This window comes from Drosophila kikkawai, chromosome 2L, assembly GCF_030179895.1.
Source record: "Drosophila kikkawai strain 14028-0561.14 chromosome 2L, DkikHiC1v2, whole genome shotgun sequence".
Taxonomy (NCBI): domain Eukaryota; kingdom Metazoa; phylum Arthropoda; class Insecta; order Diptera; family Drosophilidae; genus Drosophila; species Drosophila kikkawai.
In genome coordinates this window covers 2816096-2843810 of record NC_091728.1, presented here as the reverse complement: position 1 = coordinate 2843810, position 27715 = coordinate 2816096, and the positions used below count along the sequence as shown (strand labels likewise).

Sequence of the window (27715 nt, the reverse complement as noted above, 5' to 3'; positions counted from 1 at the left end):
ATATATAAGATAAAATTATTAAAAAAAAAATTAGAAATTAAATAACTTATTCAAGCTTAGGGTTAAAATAACTCTTTTTATATCACATTTTCATATCATCTTCGAAAGTCTTATCTCCCAAGAGCCTAGCGGAGACTCCAAAGAGAAGCCTGATGTCGTGTCTTAGGCAGCTTCGTCTGAGGCTCTTCAAGCGCTCGGCTTTTCGAAGTCAAACCCAGACTCAAGCTCGGACTCGGATCATTCGAAGTCGCCGTCGGAGTCGGCCGAAGCTTAGCTTAGCTACTACTTCAACTTGGCGTTGCATAAAAAGTGGTTCAGTGGAGCAAACGCCTTCAGACCGAAAGCGTCGCGAAACGCCTCTAAAAAATTCGTGCGGCGGCAAAGTGCAAAAAAAAAAGGATTCCTCCTACATCCTATATATCCTTTATGCGATATATATATCCTTGGTGCGAGCTCTTAGTTTTGTGTGTGATTTTTAAGCCTTTTTCTTAGATCTAATTCGCAGCTCTAAATATTTGGAATATAAACACTTTTTGGATACCAGAAAAATTAATTGAGAGTTCTAAACAAAAGTGAAGGTAAGATCCAGTTTTTTTTTACTATCAGATTATAAATTCACTTTCACACGAGAGAAAACATCAAATAAATAACTGGCTTAATGAATTATTTAGTTATTTTCATGTGCCAATGCTTATGTTGTGTTTTTGTTTAAGAATTTTGTGTAAGTCAAAAGTCAAAAATTAAATTAAGATTTTTGGAGTTGAGTTTGAAAGTGATTTAAAATTATAAAAAATATATAGAGATATAAAAGCCAAAGATTAAGAAGCTTAAGAAGCTTTAAAAATTCCTTAAAAATATTTTTTAATACAAAAAATATGAAAACTTTCAAAAAGTTTAATTTAAAAATTAATTTAAATTAATTTCACAATTTATTTTTACATAAGAATCATGAGATTAGTAGAAGTTTATAGTTTCTTTACATTAAAATATTAATTTCTTTAGAAAATTCCTAAGAAAATCCTTCATAAAACCCTATTAAAATATTTCTTAATTTTTTTTTTTACCATTGTTCTGATTTTATATATTTAATTTATGATCCCACATTTTATTTACTACTAACTTTGGCTGACAAAAAAAAACATTCTATAAGCCAAGCCTCAAAAAAAGAACATAAACTTGGCCATATAAAGAGCACACACACTTTTGTTAAATAAAAACACTTTGGCTTTGCCTTAAATTTGATTAATATTTATGCCATTTTAAGCAAATTAAGAATTCTCTCTCCTTATCTCATGAATTCGTTAAGAAATTCTTAAGAAATGCAATCAGAAACTTGAAATATTTTTATTTATGAGTGACTTTTGCTTATGTTTCTACATTCCTTAAGGCCAAATGTCACAGATTGCATAAACTTTAAATAGTAGATTTCTTTTTTTTTTTTGAAGAGGTTCTACACATAACCCAAAGTTTATTAATATTGATACCAGTTTGCCTAGTTTTTTGTTTGCGGAAATATGCTAAAACTAATGAATGCAAATTGTGTTAAATAATAATAATGAAGAACAAAGAGTTCAGGGTAAAAGGAATAAAATTGCGATACTAAAACAGACTTTGTCTTGAGGATTAATTCAGATTAAAATTGAAATTGCAATACTAAAACAGACTTTGTCTTGAGGATTAATTCAGATTAAAATTGAAATTGCAATTGATGGGGGGAATTGCAATTGCTATTTTAATCAGCCTGACAGACGTCACACAGTGGCAGACAGACTAATTTGCATATTAATTTTAATTGAATGAACACCGAACGACGACCGTTGGATCGATAAAGTTCATTCGAATTACGAATTGAAATTGAAAATGTCAGCCTGCAGACTTGGTATCAAAAATGGAGACAGAAATAGAGCCATTGGCAATGCAGCTGCTGCTGGTAGGAAAAGGGGTCCCCCAACACGGAATAAATTTAAATTTTAAATTTAAATACAATGCTTCGAAGTTTATTTGCTCTGAAAGCTAGTTCGTTGCCTAAGTCTTTTGATGGATTCAATGCAAAATTTCCTCCTGAAATTTAGGGCAGCATCATCTCCCTCTCATTTCTCTTGTTTGTATTTTTTAGTAGCCATAAAAACCGCACCTATCAGAGCTTCCGCCTTTCCCAAGTGACAAGCTTGGCAAATTTGTTACACACTCAACCAATGTCATTGGCAAAAAACCAAAGCAAATTGGGGGAAAAAAAATCGCTAACAAATCGCAAAAAAATCTCCGCAAATCTCAAACTGTATTCCATCATCTGATTTGCATATGCAAATTTCATTCCCACGACTTTTAATTGCATCTTGAAACAGAAAACTAGAAACCCGAACCAAAACTAGCGAAAGGAAATGGAAATTGAGCTGAAAAAGAAGACAGCTCTCGATTAAATTCGAAATGTTATAATTCTGGCTTTTAGAGTTGACTTCAAGGTCAGGGCCATATTATCGCCCCAAATCAAGGCTTGTATATTGGTAGCTTCTTAGCCATATAATTTTAATAGTGGTGAAGGCTTTAATTGGTTTAACTTTAAGTAGATTGGCCACAACCAATTTAAGCTTGCAAATTTATTACAGCTTTTAGAGGTGTTGAATGGAGGATCATTAATTGTTTATTTTTTTTTTTAAGAAATTTAAAATTTAGTTGTAAATAAATAATAAAATTAGCCAAGCTCTGGCTAATTCATTCTTAAGAAAAAAAAAATAAAATAAAAACGACAGAGATGTCAAAGACTTTAAAAATATAAAATTGTATTTTATTTCTTTGGAAAGTTGTTATAAATTGTTAATAAATAATAAAATTATACAGAGCTAAGCTGGTAATTTCTTTGAAAAATTACTGTATTTTATTTCTTCGGAGTATTAAGTTTTAATTTTAAATAAATAATTAAATTAAACCGAGCTAAGCTGGCAATTTATATAAAATAAAATATTTAAAAATATAAAATATAGAATATTATTATAAAACAAAAAAGTTTAAGGGTCGTTTTAATTGTTTCTAATTTTTTCAAATTTTCTAAATAAAAATAATGAAAAACATAATTTTTACTAATTTATAATAAACCTTCAGAGACAACAAAACGTTTCCAAATTTTATTTATTATTTTTAAAAATTTTATAATATTAATAATATAATATTAATGATATAAACAAAAACATTTTACAATGTTTTCCATACTTTAAAATTTCTTAAATTTATAATAAACCTGTAGAGCAAACCAAACTTCTCCTATTTTTACTTATTTAATTTCTTAATTTTATAATATTCAGATTATACAAAAACCCCCCTTTACCTCCTCAAAAATTTGTTAATTTATATGATGTACTATACTTTTTGGCTTTGGCACATCTTTGGGTCATTTGAATTAACACAATTAGCACACAAAGCCATCGAACAAGGCTAATTAATGAAGCAAAGTTAATTGACATTTTGAATGGACGTTTTTTATATGCATTCAATTTCGATTTCCTTGGAGGCAATGTGTCATAATTAAGTCAGAGGGAACTACTGAAACAGGTTGACTTTACCAATCGTAAATTAAAGAACCCAAAAAGAACCCATGGGCGAGGCACAAGCCACAAGTCTGCCACAGCTGCACCCATAAATGCGTGACATTTCGCCCGGACAGCCTTACCAGACACCATCCAAAGTCAAAGCCTGAAGTCAGAGTCTGGAAAAACAGCGACAGCAACACGGGGACAGGCCCTGAGACAGACAATTACTAATTGAGTTTCCCCCCCCCCCCCCGGCAAAAAACTCGCATTAATTACACTCTCAGCGGAGGCGGTATCCCAAGACTTGGTCCAAGCCCTCTTCTCATTAAGGGCCGGGACTTAGACTCGGGGCTTATGCAATTCTTTCTTTGGCTAAATGTTCAATTTACAAATTAACCAAGGCAAACACTGTTTGAGTTCAAAGTTCAATTACAAGACTTAAAGAAATAAACAAACAATTGTTGTGAAATATCGAAATCGAAATGAAAAACAAACAATAACAAGGGCAACACGAATTAATTGAAAGTATTTACAAAAAGCTAGCTGGGTATTTAATATCTGTGTCTGGAAATCGGAAAAATCAAATTGAAACTTGAAGAAGGGGCAGCCACTCAGTGCTTGATCTCGAAATTGATTGAGCCCAGCGGGTGAGATTGTTTTTTTGAGAAAAATCTACAAGCTGTCGAAAGGGTTTCCTACAACTACTGACCTCTGGTTAATTAACATGTTGATTGAATAATGTAAAGTTTGTTAATTGAAGATGTAAAGTCATTAAAGGGAAAGTTATTGGTTTAGATTTATGTTTAAAAAAATGTAAATAAATATTAAAAATATTTTTAGAGCTGATACAATGGTTTAGTTAGGAAAAAGTAGAATTCTGGCTATAAGACATTTAAATTAAAGTATTTTTAATATTAACTAAACCTGGTAAAAGGTCTTGATGAAGTTGTTTTATTAATTATTAATTTTTTTTATAATATTTGTCTTAAAGAAGTTATTACATTTAATTAAAACTAGACCTAGAGTCTCTAGAATATTTTAAAATATATTTTCCTTGAAATGTTATATTTTAGAGAGTTTTAGAAGATCACAATTTTATATTTTATCTTCCAAATTATTTAATGTAACACTAAAGTCTCCTATCCTTTTTCTAAATAACTAAACCTCAGATTTTAATTACTATTAAAACCCTTGAGCAATTATTAAAAACAAGCCAAAAGGCAAGGCAAACTTATTACCAAACCAAAGTCTTTACATTTCCCAACCACTTATAGATTGATTAATGAAGTTTGCAAAAAGGTTTACTGCCACAATTCCAATTGAAGATTCCAAATAATAATTTCTAAGGAAAAACAAACTCGATTACGAACTCTGCTCTCTGACGCCCGAGGCGTTGCATGGATTATTGTTTGGTCAAATTGGCCAGGTATTGATTGAGGCAGCTACGGGTTCAAGTTGGGTTGAGGAGTTACGTTGGCCAAAGTCACGCATATGCCCCTTTTTTCGATTGCGATAGAAAACTCTTATTTTTTTTTTCCTGGGATTACTTAACTTGGTTTTCGGCGAGTGCTATGCAAATCTGAGTTTGTTTGAACCGAAATTCAATTTGCATTTCGTGATATGTCAGCGGGGCGTTAGAATGTGTTGTTGGAGGTCAGCACGCCCCTTAATTCGATGTGTTTTATATAGTTTTTGTAGAGTTTTTGTTTAGTTTCCTTATAGTTTTTGTTTACTTTTTTAATAGCATTTGTTAGTTGACACTTTTGGCTTTTGGAACTTGACAATTAGTTAGGAACCTTTCGCTGCTGATGAATGTCAGTTCGGCTTTAATTGCTTTGTCAAAATGCCAAACACAAACGAATGACTGAGGCAACGAACTTGATTCGAAAACGAGTTGCTGAATCTGCCTTCTTGTCTTTTGATATCTCAAAACCATCCTCATTAATAGTTTCAACTCACTGTTTTAAGCTTGTTTTAATCGCCGGATCTTCATTGTTGTTTCTCCTGTGCTCAAGCTGCTGTTGCATTTGCATAGACTTGGTCTTTTGGCACCTGTCTTAACTTATTGAAACATTTTTATTGGCATTTATATATAGTATGTATATATTGCTTAGCATACACATGTTACTCCTTGTCCAAACTGATTTTTTTTACTCTCGGTATCCAGGTCAAGTCGTCGGCTGTCATTTGATGCAAATTATTAGGCAATGTTTTATACCTCACCTCTCCTCAACCTCCTCTTCTTCGGAGGGGCTTGTTCCGCTACACACAAATTGCGTTTTGCTTTCAGCATTTGGTTTAATGTTTAACGCACATGTGGGCGTGGTCCGGCTGCACTAAGGCGTAGCTTTTGATTAGAATTTTGTATGTTGTTTTTAATGCAAGTAAAAGAATAATGCTTTTTGAAGTTTGCCTTGGAATGGAGGCTGTAGGAAAAAAATGTAGAGGAAAATTGCATAATGTTACATATATAGCTGGGAATTATTTAATTTGTGAGTTGTTAAGTGAATATTAAATTTTAAAATTTTATTAAGATATCTAAAAAATAAATGTTACTGAAATTGCTTTATTTTTAATAGATTTTTAAAATGTAATATCAGTTTCTGTTTGAAAAAATGTATTATTAATTTAAAAAAAAATATTTTTTATAATTAAAACATATATAAAATTATTTTAGATAATTTTCTAAGTCAATATCTTTAACTTAAATTACTAAAGATTTTTGTTTGTAACTTAAGTTTCTGTTCATTAAAAGTTATAATTAATAATACAAATATTTTTTATAGTTAAATATGTGCATAAAATTATATAAATTGATTTTTTAATAGTATTTAGTTTCTAATTTAAGCCTGTTTTTTTCTATATTTTTTCTACTATGTCTAATCCACTTACTTCAATAAGCAATTAAAGCAGTCAATTGTTTTCACTTAACTCAATGATTAATAGACTTTCTAACTGGTCTACAGAGCTGCATTGATTTATATAAATAAATTAAATTAAATATACCTAGATTATATTACAAAAAAATAAACAATATTCTGCATTGCTTAATTAATTGAAAAGAAAACATAAGTTGCTAAATTCTTTAAATTTCTTTCATATATGTTCTTATTAAAAAAATCCTTTTAGAATTAACCATAGACACTTAATCGCTTTTAAAAATTGAAAAACAAGCTCAAAAATTTTAAATTAAAAAAAAAAGAATATTTTTGCTTTAATTACTTGCATTTATCAGCTTGAACACCCACTTTAATTGCTGAATAAAATCGTAGAAAAGCCAATAACCCTGAGTGATTAGAATAATTAGCATGGGTCAGAACGACTTGCAGCCACTCGGATAGGCGCAGTTTTGATTCAAGATCCCAGATAGATGTTGCAACTAGCCAACTAGCAACTAGCAACCTGCAACAGCGCTGCTGCCTGCCAACGACATCAATTAGCGGCGTTTTAAGTGCGTTCCACATTTGGCGTGAAAAACAGCTGAAAAAAATGAAAAAAGCAAAGAGGAAAATGCGTCGAGAAACGCCTCGAGTCAATCAATTTTCTGAGAGCCTGGCTTGTGTTTAAAACACTGAAAAAAAATTTATAAAAATCAAAAAAGGAATAAAGAATTTAAAGTTGAAAATAAGGAATAAAAAAAACTTTATATGTATATTTTGATAGAATTATTTTAAAAAGTCAAAATAAATTTCAAGAAATAAAGTCCTTAAATTTTACAAAAATAAACAATATATATAAACATAAATCATTTTAAAATATTAAAAATTATTTCAAAAATTCATAAATATTTTAAATTTTAAGGTAAACATTTCTCTCCGTGTTCTGGCCAACAAGGAGTCTCGTAGCCGCAGTCTAGCTCTACAGCTCTCGGGCCTGGTCAAGATTGCGTGGCCCGATTGAAAGCCATTTGGAAAGGCAGCGGTCGCGTTACGCGCCGGCAACTTACGCAAATTTTGTCTGTCCTCCGTCCGTGTCCGATCCTCGATCTGAGATCTCCCCTTGGGCCACAAAATCCGAGTGTGTCCAAGCCACTAACAGCCGCCTCATCAGAGGGAGATACTCGGCGACACACCCTAATCGGGCCAAGACTGCCGTGAGATCTCTGAAAGAGTTTAGCTGCAAGCTGCGTTTTTCCATTGCCGATTCGATGTCTGGAGTTTCTCAGATTTGTTTTTTTTTAATTGAAATCTGGCAATGGTCTGGACTGTGTGTGTCGGTCTGACAACTAGTTTACGCATTTGAAAGTGCTCAGTGCTGGTAATTAAAAACTTGTCGTTCGATTTGATAACTCTTTTTTTTAAATGCTGAGTACCCTTAGGCGATTTTATGGCAAGGAGATTTTTAAGAGCGACTGGGATGACTAGGGTTTAGTCATAAAAGGGGATTTGGTTTTATTTTTTCGTGGGAAATAAGATGATCAAAGATATTAGCAAGAAATTTGTATATTTTGTGGGGGTTTTTAAGGGGTTATTTTTTTAATTATATTTAAAATGATGGTGAATTGCTTAATAAATTTTAAAAAATTAAAAATATATTTGTGTAAGGCCTTGGAATTTTAAAATATTTTGTATTTAATTTTAAATATATTTTTTTATTTATTTTGAAGGCTTGCAGAACTTTGTATATTTTATTTATTTTGTAGTTAAATTTTAATAACTTAAAATTGGCAAAAATATTCAAATAGATTTTTTAATTGTTAAATTGCATTCTTATTCATTTTTAAATATAAGAGGTTCCCCTAAAAACTTAAAAATATATTTTTTAAAAAGGAATTTTGTCTATATAAATATATATAAACTATATTCGGTTACAAATAATATTGAAATAAAAGTAAACTTATTTCTAAATAAATAAATAATAGTTTTAAATGTTTAAGAACTCTTTTATTAACTAAAATTTCTAATTATATAATTTATATTTGCATTTTAAATTATTTATTTATTTTATTTATTCATTTTCAAGATGTTCTCATGATTTTTTCCCAAATTTGGTTAATTATTTCCATCTAAACTTCCTTCTAAAATTATTTTAATAAGAGCATTTCCAACGTCTGGGAACTCCCCACACGATTCCTTTCACATTGCGTTTGCCTGAGTCGGTCAACGTGTCGCATACGCAACATTTGTCATGAAAAATGCCCACTCTCCGGCTTCATGACTATTTGCCGGTAGGAGGAGGATGTACAGCTGAGTGATTTATACTCGCTATCTGTTAACCACCTCACATTCCTGGCCCTGCTGTTGCTGAGAGAGATCTCTAAGTAGCCGATGCCAATTGATACCAGTTTGTTATTAAACCAGTTTAAAAACCAAACAAAACGCCCCTCTAGCTAATCCGAAAATATCCCAAAAAATTACAAAAATTAAAAAGAAACAAAATGATAATAAAAACCACATAAAGTTGCACAACTCTTGGCTGCAACGTGACATCCTGGCAGAAACTTAATATGCAACGCACTGATTGCGCTTTATGGCAAAGGATTTTAATTAAGAGTTTTTGGCTTAAGAAAAAAAATCTAATTTCCGTTGCCAAAATAAAAAGACATAGAAAATATACAAGGCTGTGATGCAATATCATCCGAAAAGTGCCACGCAAAAGTTATCAAACAAATCAAAGCGAGTCCCAGAGCCGCATTGACACAGTTTTAAAGTAACCGCCTGCCACCCACCGCCTTCTATACCCCCTCTTGGCTTTTCCCGTCGTCTGGCGTCTGGAAAAGCCAAACATAAAATTTATAGAGCGAAATGGCCGAAATAGCCAGGCCCAAAAGCGAGGTGCGTGAGTCGTTCAATCAATGCAATTCATTCATTGAGCCCGAAGTGGCCAGCAACACGCAACATTGACGTCTGGCCCGCTGGCCAAGTGACTTTCAAGTGGCCAGAGGTGGGGCTAAAAAGGGGGAAAGGATTTTGCGAATATAGAAAAAAAGGAATTTCTTTATATTTAATTGGAATATTTATTTAATTAAATTTTAAGATAATTTATTTCTTTTTCATTTTAAAATTTTATATTTTTAAATTTGCACCTTGAAATTATATTTTTTCCAGAACTAAAATATTTTTTATTATTTTGTATCCCTTATATACTTATTTTTTCAATTTTTTTCCTTAAACCTTTTTCTTTGTTTATAAAATTCAAACCAAAAACACTTAACATTTTCTCAACCCCTTCCCCTTCACTGAACTGAACTGTCACCTCCAAAAAAAAACCCCCCCTCTTTTTCTGCCTTTAAATATTTTCCTGTTTTCCATAAAAAAAACCCCATACCCCTTCCTGCATTTGGCACACGCTGTTAGCTCTGGCAAAAAATGCGTTTTTGTAGTATGCAAAAAAAGCAACAACAACAAAAGTAGAGCAAACGCAAAAAAAGATAGAAAAAAAAGACGGCCAAAATCGATGACCAGCAAAAAGTTGCGTATGGCTATAGTTTATTGATTTATTATAGTGCATATAGCGCATAATTTATTACAAATCTATTTGAGTTGAAGCTATGGAGGAGAAGGAGGTTAGCCGAGGGGGGTATTTGTGCGTGCCATGAGATTTATGCAGCACAAAACGAAAGACTTGGGCAACGAACTTGCTTCTAGGAACCAGGAAGAGGAGGTTATGAATGAAAATTCAAGGGGAAATGAAGAAAATGTGAGATGAGAAATTAGTTAATGAGTTAAGAGGAACGAAAGGTATATATATTAACCTGAAAAGGCATAAATAAATTTATTTTATTTGAAACAAGAAAGAAAGCTAACTTTGGCCAGCCAAAGTTTGTATACCCTTGCAGGTAACAATTAAAATATATCATAACTAAGCCAAAAATGCATTAATTTCGATTCGGAAAGCAGTTTTGTGTTAGTTTTCATTAATTTAAAAAAACTGCATACCAAATTTAAAATTTTAAGAAATCAAAATTGTTGGTCATTTTTGCTAATTTTAATGATGTAATAACCCCTTATCAAATTTCGCAAAAATGGCCAAAAAATCGATTTCTTCCGGACATGTCTAGAAAGATTCGCATGTTAATGCTGATCAAGAATATATATGGTTTATGGGGTCGGAAATGATTCCTTGACTTAGAAAAATATTATTTTGTATTATAAAATCGGATTTTTTGAATTAAAAAACTTCTTGATTTTTTTAAAATTAAAAATATCATAACTCGGCCAAAAGAGCATTAATTTTAAATCGGAAAACTGTTCTGTGCAAGATTTTCTACAGTTAATAAATCTGCATACCTTATTTAAAAATTTTGAAAATTCAATTTTTTATCAAAATCAAAAATTTTAACCCCTTATAAAATTTTGCAAAAATGGCCAAAAAATCGATTTCTTCCTGACGTATCTAGAATGATTCCCCTGTTGATGCTGATCAAGAATATATATACTTTATAGGGTCGGAAACGTCTCCTTCACTGCGTTGCAAACTTCTGACTGAAATTATAATACCCTGCAAGGGTATAATAACTTTATTTAGAAAAATATAAAAATATTTTTTACTTTGTCAAAAAACGAATTTATTAATCTAAGATTGAAGAAATTATAAAAAAAGTACTTTAATATATATTATAATATTATAATTTTATAATACATTAAATTTTTTGTTCTTAAGCTTTTTCCCTTTTTTATTTAAAATACAATACAAACTTTTCCCTCTTATAAATCTAAATCCCTAAAAACATTCAGACCATTTTCCACAAAATCTTTAAACAAAAAAATCGCCTTCACCACCCCCATTTTTGGAGTGACACCACTTACATAAATACATGCTTTATTATCGCAACTTGTTTAATGACTTAATTAAACGCCTTTTATGTAAACAACGGCAAGTGAGCCGGCGACAACTCGATGCATGATCTGAACCCGCCACTGACACCCAAGCAACGCCCACGCAGCACCACCAATAACAACAACAAAAGCTAAACTAAACTGAATCTGAAGGCAACAACAATGACCACACGCCACTTTACTGCACACTTCCCACGCCCACCTCGCCCCCTCTCTATGCCTCAGCTCCCCCCCCTGAATTGGTGCTATTTTTTAGGCCCCCCTTTTCCTTAGTAGCAGCCATGGCCCCTGAGTTTGAACCTGCTGCCAGTTGCAGTGGCTGATTGTTTTTGTTGGTTTTGTTAAAGAGAAAAAAATATTAATAAAAATAAAACACAGTTGTATATTTTGTTAGGAATTTAAAGGGTTAAAATATGTTACATTTTAAATGTTTATTTTATATTTATTTCTTTATTTAAAATATTTCCCTTATTTTCTTGACCCTCAAATACATTTTCCTCAGTGTACTTTGAGCTAGAGCTGGGCACTGGCAACTTGGCCAATTGATAAATATCATTAAGTGTCCGCCCGCCTGGCTATTTTTCGTTAGACTTTTTTCCTTTTGTTTAAAACCAACGAGAAAGATTGATAATGCCCGCACACAAAGGACGGCTCCTGGTGGTGGTGTGTGGGAAGTGTTAATGGGAGGAATGAATATAAATATCCAATTAAGTGCTGCGATTTGATTTAATTGGCCAGCGATTACACCTGAAGACTGGAGTGAACGGAGGATAGACACAATGTTTGCCTTCCGATTTGCTAATTAGCTTGTGGCTGGCTCTCTTTTTGGCCACCGCCTCCTCCCATTATGATCGACGCGACACCTTGGGCAACGATCTCTGCATGAAATATCCACGCCAATTACAGTAGCTCAGTTCGAATCGATCCGATCCGCCGGCTAACTCGATCCAATGATTCAACAGCGATCTTCCAGCGGGCAACAAAAAAAAAAAAAAAAACAAATAAATAACCAGTTACTACTGTTAGCTTGGCGCACTGCGAAATTAAATCAATTAAATCGTTTAAAGACTAATGTTTTTAGAGAGGTTTTTTAACAAGAAATAGGGGGAAGTTTAGGTACTCTTTTTTAGGTATTTTAAAGAAGTAAGAAAATTATGGGGAAATATTTTTAAAAAATTTACAAAATAGTGTTTTTTAGAGGATTTTACGGGAAGAAGAGATTGCATATAGATAATAAATATTTATATTATTTTCTTTTAATTTTTATAAAATAGTATATTTTCTTTAAGTTTAAATTACTTTACAAATCAAAGTCTTAATTCATAGAGTATCCAATCCCCATAACCCACACTAACTGCTCACTCAACGCTAGTGATTTTTAAACAATTATGTTTACTGTCTGGGGCTGAGCTCATTAAACATTTATCTAATTGATTGAGCGGTTATATGATGTCACAACAAAACAGCAGAAACACGAGTGTGTGCCAAGCGGGACATACCCAATACTTCCTCTTTTAATTGCCCAACTTAATTGAAGTTTTCCAGTGTTAAGTAAAGCTATTAAGTAAATATTACTTAATAAATAATAATATTTATTAGCCGTAAATAAAACCTTCTCCTTTTAAATTTTTACAGATGCCTTACCACCGACTGAGTATTCTAGGACTGCTCTCCTTGACGCTCCTCTCCCTGGCTGCTGCCGATGTGGGCTATCATTACCAGCGACCCACGAGACCCACAGCTCCTTCAGCTCCCTCAGCTCCTTCGGGACCAGGCTCCATTTACACTGGCCACCAGTTTAGTGCCTTGCCCACGATCCATCCACTGCCACCAATACCAGCTCTGCCGCCTTTGCCCACCGCCAGGGTACCCTTGCCCAGAAGTCGTCCCACTGCACCCGCTGCCAGTTTTGTCAGTCGCTATTTGCCACCCACATCAGCACCAGTGGTGTCCACATATATACCACCAGCGGTGGTTGCTCCCATCTCCTCGATTAGCTTCCATGGAACGCCGACTCTGAAACCCGTTTATGGACCACCTCAACCTTTAAGGATCTCTTCGCCAGTGCCTACGTTGTCCACACCCATTGTGGTGCCACCCACTGGACCTGCTCCTCTGGCGGCGGGTGGAAACCTAAGAATACCCTTTGGCAAGCAGGCACTGATCTCTCCCGGAGAGTCCTATGTGTCCAATGGCAGGCAGCTGAAGCAATACGCCGTCATTGAGATCATAGACAACGACATAGACGAGACTCCGGCTCCATTCCTGTCGGGTTCCAGCTTCTTTGATCGTTTTGGAGCCCATGTGGGTGCTCCGGCGGCCAATGGCATTCAGTTAGATTCCCGAGCAAACGCTTTATTGTTGGAGCAACAGCAGCTGGCCATTCAGCCGAGATCTCAGGGAGGATCATCGCAAGGCGGAGATGCCATAGCCTTGGGGTCAGGAGGATTGGGCTTTGTGCGTTTGGCCAATGGCAATGTGTACCTGGGCTCGGGTTCTCTGGGCTACATCAGTGGTCAACAGCGGGTGGCCTCCGTTTTGGATGCTCGCACTCGTTCAGAGTCCACCTCGGATGCCCTGCACTTTGGTCATGGTCCTCTGGGCGGAGCGGATAACCTGCTGAGGTTCAAGTAGTAGAGAGGCTATCGATCGACCTATCCTATCCACACTCTACACTCTCTCACTCATTCGCTCATCTATCTATAAAGAAATATAAATAAATATTGTAAATATTTGTAATTAAACACACGCCTTCTTTTGTCTTAGATTGTAAGATTGCTTTCGATATTTAGAGATTCTTGTACATTTGTCCTATGCGAAACAACGAAACTTGATCAAATAAACTTATGAATATGGTTAAAAACAAAGGGAAATTGATTTAAGTAATAGTTAGATGTGGTTTGGAATAAAGAGAACAAATAATTGAAGGGGTGGGGAATACAAATTCCATGTTTTTTGATGCTTAAAGTATTTTATTTTATTTACAAGTATTTTATATATTTCTTATTTATTGGGAAAACGATTGGAAAGTGGTAATGTATAAATATAAAAGAAAAGGTGAAGTAAAACTTAAATAAATTGCTTAATTTATTTTTATTTTTAAATATTCTCTGATTTTATTAATTTTATTTACAATTATTTTCTAATTATTCCATTTATTGAGGAAACATAATGGATAAATAAATATAAAAAAAATGTATAAATATTTTTAAAAAGGTAAAGTAACACTTGAAAAATTAAAAAATAAATTTGCTCTTATATTTCCTTAAAACTACATACCTTATAATTTTAATTTAAAATTTTTTTTAAATATTTAAAACTGTAGATGAGTGGCTCCATAAAGAAAAGGCTATATAAACGGCCTTCAACGGTACTGTCTTTATAATTGTGCCTAAAAGTAGGCAATATTTTGTGAATTACAGTCTACAAAATTACGAATCTTTGAAATAATACTAGAAAACAGCGCCACATTTTAAATAGTCGCGATATATAAGATAAGAATCTTTTATTATTATCAAAAAGAAAGAGCTTAATCCATGAAAGTAAAAAATATAAAATAAAATAACTAATTTCTTCATAATTTGTGTCTCTAAAAATATAAACAATTTGAAAAATGTAAATTTAAATATTTTTCATATAAAGTAAGCATTTTTCAAATATAAATATTTTTTATTTTTCATATTATTAACATAAAAACTAAACATTGAAAATAAGGAACATAAAATAAGGAAGGTAATTTTATACGTTCCAAAATTTATACAAATTTATTGATATATTGATACGTAAAAACAATCGTGCTTAATATATAAAAAAATACTTAATCCAATAAAAAAGTTAAAACTTTTTTTAAACTTAAAAGTATAAATATTTTGTATTAACCATAAACCTAATAATTATTAGAAATTATCATATGTTTAATTGATAATATTTAAAACCAAAAATCAACCAAGATAACAAACAAAAACCATATCATAAGTTATTAACTTTATTGATTCATTTGTAAATGCATAACTCCCCAGCAAATTAATTTAAAAATGTACACAACACATCAACAACTATTTGTTCTGTCTAGACTCCGACAACACTAAAGTTTACCCATTAAATTAAAATTGTTTGCCATTTATTTATAAGCGAATAAACATTGACTGATAGCACAGAATTTGCATGCGTAGAAACTAACAACTACTTATTTGCTCCTCTATCTATGGGCTAATCGAATTTTTGCACTGCGTTGCTAAAACTCAGACTAAACAATTATTCAAATATTAAGTAATTACAAAAGTATTATTCATGCGCAATAATCCAGATGGAGGGAGACGCTAGAAACGTGCTCTGGGAAGGGATAGTCATCTGGGCTATAGATTCGTGCTCTCCGGGATAGACTCTATCAGAACATGTGCTTGGTATATATATATATACATATATACATATATATATGTATTTTATACTCGAAAAAAAAGGGAGGCTAGGGGGCAAAGGCAAAGGCAAAGCCAAAGTCGTTTCCTAACTGCGCAGTTTTTGAAGATCTATTTCTTGTTGTTTTTGGTCTTGTTTGCCGGTTTTTTTTTGTAGATACATTATACCACACACACCCTTGTGTGTGTTGATCTTTTGTTTGCTTTGTATATATTTTTTTTATATTTATTTTTTCGGTAACTGGGACACGCGCTGCTGGGGCCAGTGACTACTTAGCTAACTAAAAAAGCCGGCCGGTATTTCCAGCTGTCTATAATTCTCACTCCCTCTATGCCTCTATGCCTCTCTCTAAACGTTAATAATTTCTTCGATACAAAGTTCAACAAACTGACGAAAATATATAAATTTAAACTGACTCAAGGTGAAGTGGGAAAGTGTTCTATCAGACGCATGGCCTCCCCAAGGTTCATTTTTGCTGATAAAGCAAGCAATTCGCACATGTTTGGCAATCTATAGGCTGCTTCAAACATTAATCTAGATTTTATATAAAGAAAATTATGACCTTGATAAGCCGGCAAATAAATTAAAATTCAATTCAAAATGTAATTTTTAAATATTTAGATTTTTTTATTGCTTTTTTGTTACTTATTCACTAAAGTTTTACAAGTTTACTGAGTCAATATGACCGAAAGAACAAGAAACAATTGGAAGAACTAAGGACTTGAGAACTTTAAAACCTAAGAACTTAAGAACTTAATAAATTAAGAACTTGGACAACTAATATTTAAATTAATTTAAAAGGTTTCTAAGCTTATAAGATCGGGTTTTTTAGGGTTTAACTACTAAGAACTAAGTATGATTTGGCAGTTGCTGCTTGCTTGGAATTTAAAGCTCTTGATGGCCGCCAGACTACAGCTCCAGCTGGAACTGCTCTTGGTCCTCGATCTTCAAAGACGTGGTCTTCTTGACCAGCTCCGTGGGCACGGGAACACACTTCCTGAAAGGTGTCCTGGGGGTGCCCCTCATCAGGCAGCTGGGCACATTCGAGGGCGGCGTTTGGCTCAAGGGCGAACCACGGAGATTCTTCATGAAGGCGCGCTCATAGATTAGCTTGGTGCCTGGAAAAAAATAGGAAAAGATAGGGGTTAGTCAAGGTGTCTAGTGTCTGCGGTTGCATCAGCTAAGGAATATCTATTTAGAATTCCCAAAGATAAGGCAAACAGCTGGGTAATCATTGTGAGTCATGAACTCCAAGGGGAGCACATGTGTCCCGCCTGCTGTGAGTCTGTCTGATTATTTCGGTTATCATTTATTCCGCTGACTGATTCAGTCGGATGTCCAAGTTTCATCAGCCAACAACCAAACAAAAAATTAAGGTGAGTTAGGATTTATAAATAAATTTAAGAATTTTAAACAAAAGCTTTGTTTGTGGGTAAAATTATAAGGGAAAAAAGTTTCATTCAGAAAAGAATTTGAAAGGCAAATTAAAATTTAAATTAAAATGTTTAGAAATTTAGAGAGAATTTAAGTAGTTGTTTAAGTTCATTGAAATAAATTGTAATTAAATTTGTTCTTTAAATAGCCTTAAAATACTAAGCAAAGGTAATTGCAAAATGTATTTTAAAATGGTTTTAAAATAGTACAAGCCCTGAGTTTTAATTTTAGAGCATGAACTTGATATTTAAGTTATATTTAAATCGTTTAAAAAAGAAAAGTGAAAAGGTTTCTAAGAGCTAGAGCTTGTAATACATTTATTATGAATGTTTTAAGAACTTGAAACTAATTTTAATTGACTCAAAAATAACTTTAAATTTTATTTAATATTTTTGGCTGATTTAACTTGATTCGTTTTGATTTGTTAGAATATTTTTCTTTGACTTACCTCCAGGTGTGGTGGAGTACAGGGTTCCTCCAGGCGTCGAGGAGTACACCTCGGGCATCTGGATGGGATCCGAGATGACAATCTTCCTGGTCATCATGGGCAGGGCCTGGGTGATGGCCTGACGGGCAGTGGGCGATGCAGACATCTTTTTAATTGATTGATTTTATGCCTTTTGTTTGAAAACTTTCCGCTGCTTTTGTAAGCTTGTAAGATATGCCTCCACAAGAGTTTTATTGTTTACACAAATTGCGTTGTTTTGAGTGGGTTTTTATCAGCTTTGTGGGGCACTGATGAGTACTGATGGCTACTAGCTGCTCCTGGCTGTTGGCTGTTCGCTAAGCGATTGCTGGCTGAACTCGGAAAGCAACCGCTATTTATACCTCCGGCTCTCTGGGTTCTCTCAGCTCTCTCTCTCATCGCCTGATGTTTTGTTTTTTGTTTTTATCGGCGAGTATTTTCTGCGTAGTTTGTGACAAACCGGCGCGGTTTGTTTTTGTATTTTAATATTTATATATATTTTTTGTTCTTGTTTTTAATTTGTTTTTGTTTTAGTCTGCTGCACACCTTTAGAGACATTTCTAGCAAAAGAGAGGCAGAGGGAGAGCCTTCTTGAGGGGCTTCTCGCCTTGAGCTCTTGTTTATCTTTAGCCATTTGTTATTGTTTAATGCATGGCAATATTATTGGTAAACAAGTTAGCCAGCGGCAGGAATAATTTCTTAACAAGAATTTCTATTATCGATCTGGCCAGAGGGGGAAATCGAATTCGTACTTAAATTATGCGAATGACTCAGGTGAAGTGTGCTGTTATCACCACGTCTCTAAAAGGTCTCGGCTCTCTCTAACTTTTTAGTGCTAAAACATTCTTCCGCGGAATTTCGGGAAGTACTCTCCCAGCTCCTATCTCTCGTGTGTCACAGGGGCTATTATTTTGCACTCGTTTTCATGAAATACAATTAATTAGCATAAAGACACGTTGCCGGCAAACTTTTGACGTAGGTTCCAAGCGTATTCCGTGAGCATGCTGGCACTCGGCCAGCATAGCAATAAAACATACGATATTTTAGGAAGGTTTTTGGGCTAGAAGAATACCCAGTAAATGGAATTTTAGGATTTTTAAATATTAATAATTAAAGTAATGTTACGTTATAATTGGCCTTTATTTTATTAATCACAATAAAACAATCCTAATTCTTTACATACCAAATTTTGAAGTTATATAACTGATATTTTCTTAGTTCCAAGAGGTGTAATATATAATATATAAGGCAATTTATTCTTTTCGTTAGAAATATATATTAAAATTGTGACAATTTAACAGAAAAGAATGTAGGATGCTTTTAACATGTTTTTCACCTTACAATATAGTTTGTCTTAACATTTGAATAACTATTTAAAGCTTTAATAACTTATATAAACCTTTGAAACAACTACTTAACAAAAGAAGGTTCATAAACCAGGTCACATACCAAAATTCAAATCTCTACCCCTCTTAGTTCCCAAGTTCTCTGAGTTGCAAACGTACCCACCCAAGTACAGGGTACTCCCAAGCAGCGGCACGAGCGCTTCACGCCATGCGGGGGCGATGTTGACGATTTTTAATCGTTGGACGCATGTAAGTAGCGCCAAAAGGAACTTTTTGCTTACGTCGGCGCCAATTCGGCGTAATTCGCTATTTTTTTGGCCACGGGCCATACGAAAGGGAACCAATGGATCGCCGGGGTTAATGTAAAGCCGCCACGTGTGTGTTGATCTATAAAGATCTGGGCGACCGCCCACCTATAGAATTCTGCACAAGGTTAACCACTAAGCGTGCTAAAATTTATTATCTCAACAGGGGAAACTTTTGCTTGGACCTTGAAGGATATATGTATTTGGTATCAGAGGAAAATATTTATGGAAAAGCCTGACCCACATACATCAATTACGCTTAATGTGGGGGGTGGGAGTTGGGCAGCCCATATCTAGGTAGGGTAAGTGCCAACTGACCCCCAAAAATTGTAAACAGGGGAGCCTAAGTAGAATCCCCAGAACAAAAACACCGAGAGACCGGCGGAATTATGCCGTGTCATCCAGCACGTAGTCCACAGCATAAAACCAGCCCTACGTGCGTTTACCGGCCTATGCGGGAGATTTATTTCTCCAGAGAGAGAGAGAGAGAGAAACTGAGACGGAGACACAGGCCATTAGCTGTTATCAACCCTCAAAGAACCGGCTCGGATTTCCCTTGCCATTGATACCTGCGCAGAGAGGCAGAGTGAGAGCATAGTGTAAACACAGAGAGAGAAATATTGATAAGAAATTAAGAAGAATTAGATTTTATTTTTTATGAACAAACAAGTTATGAAAACAAGTTATTAAGAAAATTCTATGGTTTCTGTAGATTCTGATATAAAAATAGTATATATCATTGCATACTTTTAAGCGCAAATTAAAACTATTTACTATTATAACATTTTATTTTATTTTTATAAATTTTTAAAGTTTCATAAATTAATTATAAATCATTATATCATTTTATTTTATTTTAATAAATTTCTAATCTTCATAAATTAATTAAAAATCCTAAGATATATCACCCCAATCTCTACCTAATTTTTCCCTTTGTGTAAATAATTTTCCTATTGCGTTGCAGCTAAAGTGAAAATGCGTCTTGAGAAATTCTTAGCCGACTCTCTAAGCGCCGAGGGGTGTTCTTTCCGTTCCGCCAGAGGCAAAGGGGGGAGGAGACACCGGTAAAGACAATAAAATTCGTCTGAAATCTGTTTTTCGCCGGGTGAAATTGAAATTTGCTGATGAAATTGCACCATCCGCTTACGTGCTACGTGTTTTGGTTGAATAGATTTTATATATTTTATTTTTTTCGGGTGGGATCTATTTCTAAACGAGTCTGAGATAGTTTTGTGAATGAGCTGCTGTGGGTCGAATGGCAACTTGTTTTTATTTTTTCAGACTGAGTGAAATGAATACTGAGAAAAAGGTAAGAGAAAATGAAAATGTCATCAAACAATGGGGAGTAGATGACGGTAGGGATGCTCTAATATGTTAGATACAGGTGGTTTTAAAAGTATCTTAGAGATATATTTAGCAAGGAAAAGATATTTTCTTTGTTTATTTCTAAATAATATAATTCCTTTATTTCAAAAAAACTTTTTTATAATTTATATTTTAACTAAAAGAAAGAGTATGCATTAAAGTCCTAGTAATTATTCTTGTTTTCTTAAGTCTTTTTGACACTTGAGTTGGTAAACAAATTATTTCAGCTGTAAATAGTTCTAAGAAAGGAATGCAAGAAATAGTAAACAAAATATTATATAAGGAATTACTTGACATTTATTATAGTTAAGTTGTCTGCCTATAAATATATTTAAATTAATTGTATAATATTGTTAGAATAAATAAAATAAATTAAAAAAAAAAGAAAACATTTGAAAGGAAAAAGAGCTTAAGAGTTCCCCTTCGATTTCTTTAAAAAAATCCCCTAACTCTTTTTCTAACTCATATACCCCTTAAAAAGGTATTATTTAAATACAAAATAAACCGAATCACACATCCGCCCATCTTCGTTGACGTCGATGACCCACATTTTCTGTGAATTCAAACGAGAAGAGTGCCGCCGTTGGTCGTCGACGCTGCGTTGGCCAAAAAAAATCAAATAAAATCATTCATGTGACTTTGTTTATGCACAAAATATGAAAAATACACCGAAAAGGAAAACACAAAACACGAGGGTATTAATCAAAACAACAACAAGTGGCCTGTAATAAATTAGCAGGTGCATAGATAAGGATATAGACCCCAAACCAAATCGAGACTGCTTGACGCTCAGTCATTCAGGGATCTTCGATCTTCGTCCTCTCGAAAGTGAATCTCGTGCAATTTTCATCTTGAATTACATCAGCCTTAAAAATTGTTGTCTTTTTTTGGGGATTGTGGGACTTCTGGGAACTTAAGGGGGTTGCAATGCTCCAGTCTAGCCCGGGATCTGCTGCTACCTCTTCACCTCCGTCTCTATATTCCTTCTCCGTTTCTGTTTTGGAAAGTTCAACAGCCTTTTGATAAGGTTTTTTGCGACAGACAAAAAATGTTTGTTTAATCGGGAAAAATCATACAAATTTTTAAAGAATTTTGAATGCTCTATGTATAATATTTACTTTATGAAAATATAATTATATAAAATTATATTAAAATAAAAATATATTGTTATATGAAACTATATATATTCATGAAATCTATAAACTATGATATATTTATATAAAAATATATTTCTGTATAATATAATATTATAAGTTTTATAATCATATATTTTTATATAAATTAAAAGCTAGGTTTAATTATTGTTAAGCTAAAAACTTCACAGTTTCCCATATTTTTAACAAAGAAAAAAATTACTTTTGTTAATTTTAATTTTATTTTATTAATTATTTGAAGTATTATTTATTTTTAGAAAACATAATTTTAATAAATAAAATTCTTGATAAAATCATGATAACTTAAAAACACAAATAAAATACAAAAAATGTTGTCTTACAATCAGATTGAAGCCTCCTACCGATAGCAATCTCTCTTGGGACATCCAGATCTTTCACTTTCCGCTGGCTTTATATCAATAATGCATGTGGAAAGAATTAATGGAAAAATGAAATTTATTTAGTGAACTTTTTTATTTTATTTTTTGAGAAACCTTCGCGTCGATCAATGAACTAGGCTCCGTGACGCAGGCAGGTCCACGAACTTGTCAGATCGAAAGGTGGTGATATGTTTATAAATGGGATTTTATTCTGAAAAAAATGACTAGTCCCCAAATGAAAGATTTTCTATATAAATTTAAACGATTTTTTTATTGTTAAAACTAAAAACAATATTTCCAAATATCTTAGAGAAAGAAAGAGAGCAAGGAGTATTAATTATAGGTTTCTTTAAAGAGAGGCAAAGGTGTTTTTAATTTTAGTTTTTGGGAAAAAGTAATTGTTTTTAAGTGTTGATTTTAAGAGACAATAATTTAGCCTACATTAAAAAATTTTAAGTTTTTTTGGTGACCAAAATTTAACATACAAATTCTTTGTATCTTTTAAAAACATGGAATTTAAAGCAATAAAAATCCTTTTAAACTTCTGAACTCCTTTTACATTGATTTCAATACTTAAAAAATATTCTTCCACATTTTAAAGCCTTTTTTATACATTTCAATTTAGAAACCCATTGCAGAGGCATTACTAATGATTTTTACATTATTTTCTATTAAATTTCCATATATTTTCACCTACTGTACTCCCTCAAAGAACTTATCCAACAAAGTGTCATTCACAGTTCCAAAAATCCATCTCTGCCGATCATTACCCTTCTGACACTCATTCACCAGCACCTGTTGCTTTCCATCCTCCACAAATCCCTCCATGCAGCGATTGCTCTTTTGGCCCTGGACCACCCACTGGTTCTCCCTGTCGTAGAACCAAAACTGATTGCCACCCATATTATGGCAGGACCACATCCAGACAGTGGCATTTGGCGGAGATGCCTGCACGTCCAGGCATATGGAATCCGAGTGCTGGCGCAGCTCACGGTAAGCGGAGAGAGTCCAAAACTGAGTGGCCTGGGGATGAGTGCGATTCTCCGCGCAAGTAAACAGACCAACGACCTCATTGGAAGCCTTGCCCATGGTGTCCAGGCAGTAATGGGAATAGAAGACATTCTGAAGGGCGCCGGAGGCATAGCTGGGCGGTTCAATGGCCGGGAACTTGGCCAGGAAATCGGGTGCCACTTCCGTCATGTACCAGTGGAAGGACTTGCACTGGAGTCGCTCACGAATGGCCAGCTGACGGGAGAGATCACCAGGATCCAGGTTATTATAGGTATCCGGTTGGCGGTCATAAATATATTGCTTGTACTCATCCATCCAGACTTCGGCCACGCGTTTGTGGTTCTAAAAAGGGGGAGATTTTATGTATTGTATAAATATTTAAATAATAATTTTTATAAATATTTGATATCTCCCCACCTTGGCCACAAAATTGTGCTTCCTTGGACTGGGTCTGGGCTCCATGGGTCCTCTGAAGATGTGAGCCACCCTGGAGCAGGGCACATCCAGCAGCATGCCGCCACACATCCAAATTTTGAAGCTCAACTCGTACTGCTCACCGCCCCAAATATCCAACTGATCATCATAGCCACCCAGATCCCAAAAGAAATCCGTTCTTATGGCAAACAGACCGCCCATCATCACGGGACTGCGATAGGGTAGGGACTTGTCCACCGAATCCTCGGGCAAAACAGGCAGCTGTTTGTACAAGAACTTCCAATCGAAGCCACCACGGGAACCCTCCTGATAGCCACCGCCATAGGAGAAGTCGGTGTGCATAATGACATCCACAATGGGGCAGGTGGAGATCTTGGGGTTGATGGCAATGGGTTCCAGGAGGGGAGGTAACTGAGGGGGTTTATGTTTAGGAATATATAATTAAAGTAAATTAAGTTAAAATATATTGTAAAGCTTACCCAATTATAGTTACATTCAATGTGGGAATCAAAGAACACCATGACCTCCCCTAAGGCCACCTTGGCTCCGGCTAACCTGGCCCCAATTAAACCCTTTCTCTCCGGATTCCTTACTATATCCACTAAATGGGGAAAGTGCCTGGCCACATAGTCATCCAGGGGTTGTTTCAGAACCTCCCAGTCACTGCCATCATCCACGAGAATTATTTGACGTAGTAACTCAGGGGGAGTGCGATTAACCACACTGTAAATGGATCTCAGCAAGGTGTTGAAGTGTTCATTGAAGAAAATAAAGATGACACTGACATTGGGCAACTTGGCCAGGTATTTGCGGGTCTTGCAACTGGAAAATATGTTTAAAAAATATAAAAAGATCTTTAGATATTTTCTACCAAACTCACTCTTCCAATCGCACATCCGGCACAGATCGATTAACCGAAATTCTATCCGACAAAAGACCATTGAAGCCATTCTTCTTGTACAGCTGATCCTCCAGCTCCTTCTCATCGGCACCCACATGAGCAGCAGCTCCGTGCTCTCCCAGGCCTCTCCGTTGCTTGTCTGCCTCCATGGCCGCGTAGTCATGCCAATCCTTTCGCTCACCCTTTGGTTCCGGCAGCCTAAAACCCTGCTTCACCTCCTTGGGGGGATTTACAAAGGAGTTGCGATCCTGGTAGGGGGGACGTGGCGCCTTCCTGGTGGGTTGAATATGGGCCGCACGAAAAATGGGTGTAATGGGATCTCCATTTGGATCAAGGTTTTCTTCTCCGGATTTTTCAGTTGGTTTCATGCGCTTCTCCACTATCAAAGTGGTGACCAGAGCCACCAGGGCAATGACCACTAGCCAGAGGATCACCTTGCGGACCAGGCGCTTCACATATCTCTTTTTCATGGCCATGATCCTGAAGACGTCTAGCCGGCGGAAGTCCAAAGCGTTGACTGCTGGCATGGCAGGGCAGCCACGGAGCTGGTAGATGGAGACACCTGGCAAAAATCATAGGCCATTAAGGTAATTGATCTAAGAGGGTAGAGTGGGGGAAATAGTAGGAGATAAGGTAAGGTACTGGAGGCAACACCGTTCTCCACTATCAATCAAGTGGGGGAGTAAGTAGTTGCCGCCGTCTAAGGGATGTGTAAGAGGCAGCAACAGTTTTCAGATGAAATAAACTGAAGAAATCAAGAGCAAAGATTAAAATATGGAATAAAAATAAAAAGAGAGACAGAGAGGTCAAGAAATTTGATATACACATTCTTCTGAAATTTTAAATTTTATTTTCAATATCAAATAAGATATAATTACTTCATTAAAACTTCATTTTAATTAATATTTTAGCAAGGCAAATCCATCTCAAAGATATCCAAAGTTCCACTTTTGACGCTTGTTGCTTTTACGGCAATAATTGGACACCACACGTCCAGGATTTGATTCTACCGGCGGGATGGCCTCGAGGCAGTGGTACCACCCTTCACGCTGCTGGATCCACTTTAACTTGGGATTATAATACCAAAACTGATTTCCGCCCAGACTGTGGCAGTGATACAGCTTCACAGGAACGTTAAAATCCTTTATGTCGCTAACTTCAAGGCAGGCATTGCCTGACTTCAGTCGGATCTCATGATCCCGGGTCAAAGTCCAGTCCTGGTGCTTGCTTGGAGGATTATTGCAAGGTGCCAGGCCCATTGGCTGGTTGTACTCCCCCTTGAGAGTGTCCATGCAGTGGGAGGGATAGGCCACGCTCTGAATAACACCCGAGGCCAGTGGAGGAAGGTCTACCAGTGGAAACTTTTCAAGAAAGTCGGGAGCCACCTTGGTCATGTACCAATGGAAGGATTTGCATTTTAGCTGCTTTCTCTGAGCCTTCACGGCGGTCAGATTGCCAGCATCCACGTTGAGGAATAGTTCGGGGTTACGTTGGTAAACGAATTTCTTGTAGTCATCCATCCAGACCTCGGCCACGCGTTTGTAGTTCTGCAAATAATAATAAATATATTGTTTTTATTTGTATTTATTTTGAATTATTATTTAAAAGTAGTTACTCAACACTCACCCTTCCCAGAAAGTTGTATTTCCTTGGACTAGCTCTCTCCAGCACCGGTCCCCTCGAGATGTGTGCCACCCTAGAGCAGGGTACATAGAGCAGCATGCCGCCGCACATCCAAATTTTAAAGCTCATCTCTAGATACTCTCCGCCCCAGATGTCCAGCTTCTCATCGTAGCCACCAAGCTCCCAAAAGTAGCTCCTGTCAATGGCCAAGCCACCCACCAGCAAGGGAGTGCGATAGGGCGAGGAGGGAACCTGAGAGTCTTCGGGAAAGGGTGGCAGATGCTTTACATGGAGATGCCAATTGAAGCCAGAGCGGGTGAGAGTGGCTCCTGCTTCATAAGCAAAGGTTTCCCGGGAAATGCCGTCCACAATGGGTCCTGTGGCAATGGTGCGATGAGCGGCAATGGGGGCCAGCAGAGGGGGTAGCTGAAAAACACACAAGGAAATAATATAAAAATATTAGGTTAATATCTTTAAACAATTTACCCAATTATGAGTCACTTCAATGTGGGAATCCAGAAAGATCAAAACCTGCCAGGGGGCTCTTTGAGCACCCTCCATTCTGGCCTTAATCAGACCCCGTCTTTTTGGGAGTCTCACCAAGGTCACCAGCTCCCCAAAGGTCTTTCTCAAATACCGATGCAGTTTTTGTCCTAAGGCTACCAAAGTACTGGCATCATCCACAAGGATAATGTCACCAAGGAGCCCGGGAGGAGAACGATTCACTAGGCTGTGTATGGATCGAAGGAGAACACTCAGGTGCTCATTGTGAAAAGCAATAATCACAGTGGCCATGGGCAGTTTTGCCGGGTACTTGATCAAGTGGCAGCTGGTTAAGTTTAAGTTTAAATTAAAATTTTTATATTATTTATAGTTAAAACTCACATTTGCGATCGAACATCCGGCAAAGATCGATTTACGGAAATCAAATCGGACAGCTCGGCATTAAAGCCATGGATACCGAGTAGCTTTTTATCGGCTTTCAAAGATTTTTGATCCGAAATGGCAACTGGCCTTCCCATTTTGCCAAGTCCCTGCCGGTGCCTGTCCAGTATCATAGCCCTCCGGTCGTGCCAGTCCCGGAGAGCGCCCTTCTGCTTTAATAGGTGGGACAAGGCATTTCTGTTTACCTTCAGGGAATCGAATTCTTTGACATTGATGCTGTCCAAGGGTACAATATTTTCTGGGGTTTTTTGGACGTCAAAAGGAGCCGCCAAGGAGGACTCTAAATGAATCCCTTTTGGAATATCTTTGGGTATCTCAGTTTCTCCATGAATAATCTTTGACTTGACCGATTCAATAATGTGCTTGTGTATGTGCTTGCCCAGGAAAAGCGTGGAAATCAAGGACACCAATAGAACGGCGAACAGGAGTCGCACTAGGAGTTTTAAATGCGCGTTCATTTTTAGGTTTTCTTTACTAGATTTATGATATGAGTTAGATTGGGTGTTACTTTCAGGAAAGAAATTATTTCCAAGGCCTATTTTTCTGTTTTTCAATTTAGAAATATTCAAACTAACTCAAAAAACCGTTAAAACAAATTGAAAAACAAAAAAGGTGGGTAAACACTTTTGTAA

The 27715-nt window shown here is 35.4% G+C and overlaps 4 protein-coding genes across 5 annotated transcripts; 1 reads left to right on the top strand and 3 right to left on the bottom strand.

The window, feature by feature from the left end:
* The first annotated feature begins 334 nt into the window (after positions 1–334).
* Positions 335–14150, top strand: LOC108079571 (calphotin). Of its 2 annotated transcripts, XM_017173915.2 has the most exons (3): positions 335–446; positions 506–578; positions 12938–14150. In XM_017173915.2, exon 3 carries the CDS (start codon positions 12938–12940, stop codon positions 13934–13936), a length of 999 nt encoding a protein of 332 aa, XP_017029404.1. In that variant the 5' UTR covers positions 335–446; positions 506–578; the 3' UTR covers positions 13937–14150. The 2 variants fall into 2 exon arrangements, with proteins under 2 accessions (XP_017029404.1, XP_017029403.1); XM_017173914.2 differs by having other exon boundaries at positions 335–578.
* Positions 14151–16321: 2171 nt separating this feature from the next.
* Thor (eukaryotic translation initiation factor 4E binding protein thor) lies at positions 16322–17955 on the bottom strand. Its single transcript, XM_017174093.3, has 2 exons — positions 17601–17955; positions 16322–16836 (listed from the first exon to the last, which is right to left on the bottom strand). Exons 1-2 carry the CDS (start codon positions 17743–17745, stop codon positions 16628–16630), a joined length of 354 nt encoding a protein of 117 aa, XP_017029582.1. The 5' UTR covers positions 17746–17955; the 3' UTR covers positions 16322–16627.
* A 4471-nt stretch (positions 17956–22426) lies between these two features.
* Positions 22427–25022, bottom strand: LOC108079564 (Polypeptide N-Acetylgalactosaminyltransferase 4). The gene is made up of 4 exons (XM_017173905.3): positions 24495–25022; positions 24094–24436; positions 23597–24025; positions 22427–23521 (listed from the first exon to the last, which is right to left on the bottom strand). Exons 1-4 carry the CDS (start codon positions 24989–24991, stop codon positions 22862–22864), a joined length of 1929 nt encoding a protein of 642 aa, XP_017029394.1. The 5' UTR covers positions 24992–25022; the 3' UTR covers positions 22427–22861.
* A 365-nt stretch (positions 25023–25387) lies between these two features.
* Positions 25388–27619, bottom strand: LOC108079566 (putative polypeptide N-acetylgalactosaminyltransferase 10). The gene is made up of 4 exons (XM_017173908.3): positions 27024–27619; positions 26625–26967; positions 26142–26564; positions 25388–26062 (listed from the first exon to the last, which is right to left on the bottom strand). Exons 1-4 carry the CDS (start codon positions 27539–27541, stop codon positions 25442–25444), a joined length of 1905 nt encoding a protein of 634 aa, XP_017029397.1. The 5' UTR covers positions 27542–27619; the 3' UTR covers positions 25388–25441.
* Positions 27620–27715: the final 96 nt, after the last annotated feature.

Bases quoted from the DNA above. Each gene is read 5' to 3' on its own strand.
- LOC108079566 (XM_017173908.3), bottom strand. From the start codon at position 27,541: ATGAACGCGCATTTAAAACTCCTAGTGCGACTCCTGTTCGCCGTTCTA. The intron at 26,565-26,624 runs GTAAATTGTTTA...TGTGTTTTTCAG, and splicing joins TTGAAGTGACTCATAATTGG to CTACCCCCTCTGCTGGCCCC. The intron at 26,063-26,141 runs GTGAGTGTTGAG...TATTATTTGCAG, and splicing joins AATACAACTTTCTGGGAAGG to AACTACAAACGCGTGGCCGA.
- Thor (XM_017174093.3), bottom strand. From the start codon at position 17,745: ATGTCTGCATCGCCCACTGCCCGTCAGGCCATCACCCAGGCCCTGCCC. The intron at 16,837-17,600 runs GTAAGTCAAAGA...ATTTTTTTCCAG, and splicing joins GTACTCCACCACACCTGGAG to GCACCAAGCTAATCTATGAG.
- LOC108079564 (XM_017173905.3), bottom strand. From the start codon at position 24,991: ATGGCCATGAAAAAGAGATATGTGAAGCGCCTGGTCCGCAAGGTGATC. The intron at 24,026-24,093 runs GTAAGCTTTACA...AAACCCCCTCAG, and splicing joins TTGAATGTAACTATAATTGG to TTACCTCCCCTCCTGGAACC. The intron at 23,522-23,596 runs GTGGGGAGATAT...CCCCCTTTTTAG, and splicing joins AGCACAATTTTGTGGCCAAG to AACCACAAACGCGTGGCCGA.
- LOC108079571 (XM_017173915.2), top strand. From the start codon at position 12,938: ATGCCTTACCACCGACTGAGTATTCTAGGACTGCTCTCCTTGACGCTC.